This window comes from Taurulus bubalis (assembly GCF_910589615.1).
Source record: "Taurulus bubalis genome assembly, chromosome: 5".
Classification (NCBI taxonomy): Eukaryota; Metazoa; Chordata; class Actinopteri; order Perciformes; family Cottidae; genus Taurulus; species Taurulus bubalis.
This window is the reverse complement of record NC_136593.1, coordinates 29,571,557-29,574,056: the sequence shown is the minus strand read 5'-3', so window position 1 is coordinate 29,574,056 and position 2,500 is coordinate 29,571,557. Positions and strand designations below refer to the sequence as shown.

Here is a 2,500-nt window from a genome sequence, read left to right as displayed (position 1 = left end):
GCAAGCAGTGGACGAGCAAGAAGCCGCGGCGGACTCGGTAAACCACAAACTTACGCAACGCGAGCTAACGTGTTGTTAGCATAGCTGGAGGCTGCGTTGGCCTGTTCTGACTCATGTGAACGACACGCAGCCGCCCAGTAGCGTTTCATTCAGTGGAAACTGTCCAATGGAAGATCATTAAGCGGCTTTAGCGACAGTATCGACGTGGACATCGACGCTTCCGGGTGTCGGTCGTGGAAGCTAAAGTAGCTAGCTAGCTAACTAGCTAACTAGCGCGAGCTTGTCGAGTCCTGCGTGCTCCAAGAGTTACTAGCTTTAGCCGCTAGCTAGCTGACTAGCAAGCAAATAAGAGATGACATCATAACTATTCATTCGTCCCGCAGCTGAGAGTACAAAAAAGTGCAAGAAGAGATATAGTAAAAAAAATATATATATATTATAAAAAACAGTAAATAATCCACAATAACTGAACTATTATACATTCAGACAGAATAACTATAATTGAACGGTGTGTTTATATTGTTCAGGTTTGAAGTGTCGTTGTGGTCTGAGCTACATGTATGACCTGTAAGCTACATGTATGACCCGTCTTGACTCGGGATGATGGAAAGTGTTATTTTATCAGACAACTCTTTAAACTTTCCTTTGTTCCCCTTTGCAGATCGGTAGCCTCCAAATAAACGACAAGCCAGAGGAAAATGGTAAGTGTGGGATGCAGTAGTGAGGAAAACAACCCTGTAGCTCCATGACATGTTTGTGTTGTAAACAGGACATGTTTACTTCTGTAGGCACTGCTGCTCATGCACCAGAGTCCAGCAGCGCCGCCGCCGCAAAGCCAGAAGTGCAGGAAGGAGAAACCAAGGGAACGGAGGAAGAGGACACGGACAAAGGTAGTTTATTATTCAGACGATCTTCATTGTCTTTCATTGAGATATCTGGTCCTCCTGAATTGCAACCGCCATTACAACACGCCTTGTTTTTTTTGTTTTCTAGATGACAAAGCGGCACAGTCGTTACTGAACAAGCTGATCCGGAATAATCTCGTCAATAACACAAATCAAGTGGAAGTTCTTCAGAAGGATCCCAACTCTCCGCTCTACTCGGTCAAGTCCTTTGAGGAGTTGCGACTGTGAGTGAATCTCCTGTCTGTCGGTTCATCTCTGTTGTTGCTCCACAATATTTGTAAGCGTCAGATATTATTTATCAGACCGGCTCCAGAGCTGTTCTTCCTGTTTCTAGGGAGATATTTTATGGCGCCAGTGCATCTGCACTGAAATGTGTGTACACGATCAAAAAGATCTGTTTTTAAACTTTGCTGACGATGTGACCTCCTCCTCTTGTCTCCTGTGTGCAGCAAACCACAGCTGCTTCAGGGCGTGTACGGCATGGGCTTCAACCGACCTTCCAAAATTCAGGAGACTGCCTTACCGATGATGCTGGCCGAACCGTGAGTAGACTTATGCTTAATACATGCATGTCCTTTAGCAAGGTATTGTGTCTCTTAAGGATCACTGGAATTGTTTAGCTTAGTTAATATTTAACTAATTACATTGATCACACCTCTTTTTAATTAACTTTAAAATGTAAGATTAAATGAATAGCCCCTTGCACCAGATACAAATGTATAGAACCAATAAGTATTTTGCCTCGTATTAGCTCGCAAGCTAATTCTTTGTCTCCGTCTAAAGTCCACAGAATCTGATCGCTCAGTCGCAGTCGGGTACAGGGAAGACGGCTGCCTTTGTCCTGGCTATGCTCAGTCATGTAGATCCCAACAAAACATATCCCCAGGTTTGTGACAGCCTCACCTGTCTCTCAATAATAAGCAACCTTGATCAATGGAACTGAAATGATTTCTCTCCATCAGTGCCTGTGTGTGTCACCCACCTATGAACTGGCGCTTCAGACCGGCAAGGTGATCGAGCAGATGGGCAAACACTATCCTGAGGTCAGCCTGGTCTACGCCATCAGAGGAAACAAATGTAAGGCGTCTCTGCTCTACGGCGCTACGTCTACGCTGCTCTAGAGAACGACAACATGTTGTGTTTGAACTGATCCCTTTGATGGAAACACGTGATGATGAGTCTTTGTGTTTCTTGTGGCTGTTCCAGTGCAGCGGGGCATGAAGCTGCAGGAACAGATCGTGATTGGTACGCCTGGTACCATGCTGGACTGGTGCGGCAAATTCAAGTTCATAGACCCCAAGAAGATCATGGTGTTTGTGCTCGACGAGGCCGACGTCATGATCGCCACACAGGGTCACCAGGACCAGAGCATCCGCATCCAGAGGTCAGTCAACTCACAAAATAAGAAGTGGCTGTGTGAAAACCTTTAAAACAGAATTATAATCGTAATCAGTAATATAATCATGTTCTTAATCAGAATAATTGTCATTTATCTTGTAAATTGGATTTTATTTTTATTTTTTTATGTTACATCCCCAAATTTCTCTCCTCCGCTCCACAGGATGCTTCCCAAAAGCTGCCAGATGTTGTTGTTC

The 2,500-nt window shown here is 44.6% G+C and overlaps 1 protein-coding gene across 2 annotated transcripts in view; it reads left to right on the top strand.

Moving 5' to 3' along the window:
* Positions 1 to 2,500, top strand: part of ddx19b (DEAD-box helicase 19b) — an 8,583-nt gene that overhangs the window by 104 nt on the left and 5,979 nt on the right. The window contains exons 1-9 of one of the 2 annotated variants that reach the window (XM_079217981.1): positions 1 to 37; positions 662 to 701; positions 789 to 890; positions 994 to 1,129; positions 1,355 to 1,447; positions 1,689 to 1,791; positions 1,868 to 1,982; positions 2,112 to 2,289; positions 2,467 to 2,500. The exon at positions 1 to 37 is cut by the window's left edge and continues 104 nt beyond it; the exon at positions 2,467 to 2,500 is cut by the window's right edge and continues 204 nt beyond it. In XM_079217981.1, coding sequence (XP_079074107.1) covers positions 1 to 37; positions 662 to 701; positions 789 to 890; positions 994 to 1,129; positions 1,355 to 1,447; positions 1,689 to 1,791; positions 1,868 to 1,982; positions 2,112 to 2,289; positions 2,467 to 2,500 — 838 coding nt within the window. Of the gene's footprint in view, positions 38 to 661; positions 702 to 788; positions 891 to 993; positions 1,130 to 1,354; positions 1,448 to 1,688; positions 1,792 to 1,867; positions 1,983 to 2,111; positions 2,290 to 2,466 lie in introns of those variants that run through there. The other variant, XM_079217982.1, reaches the window with a different exon arrangement.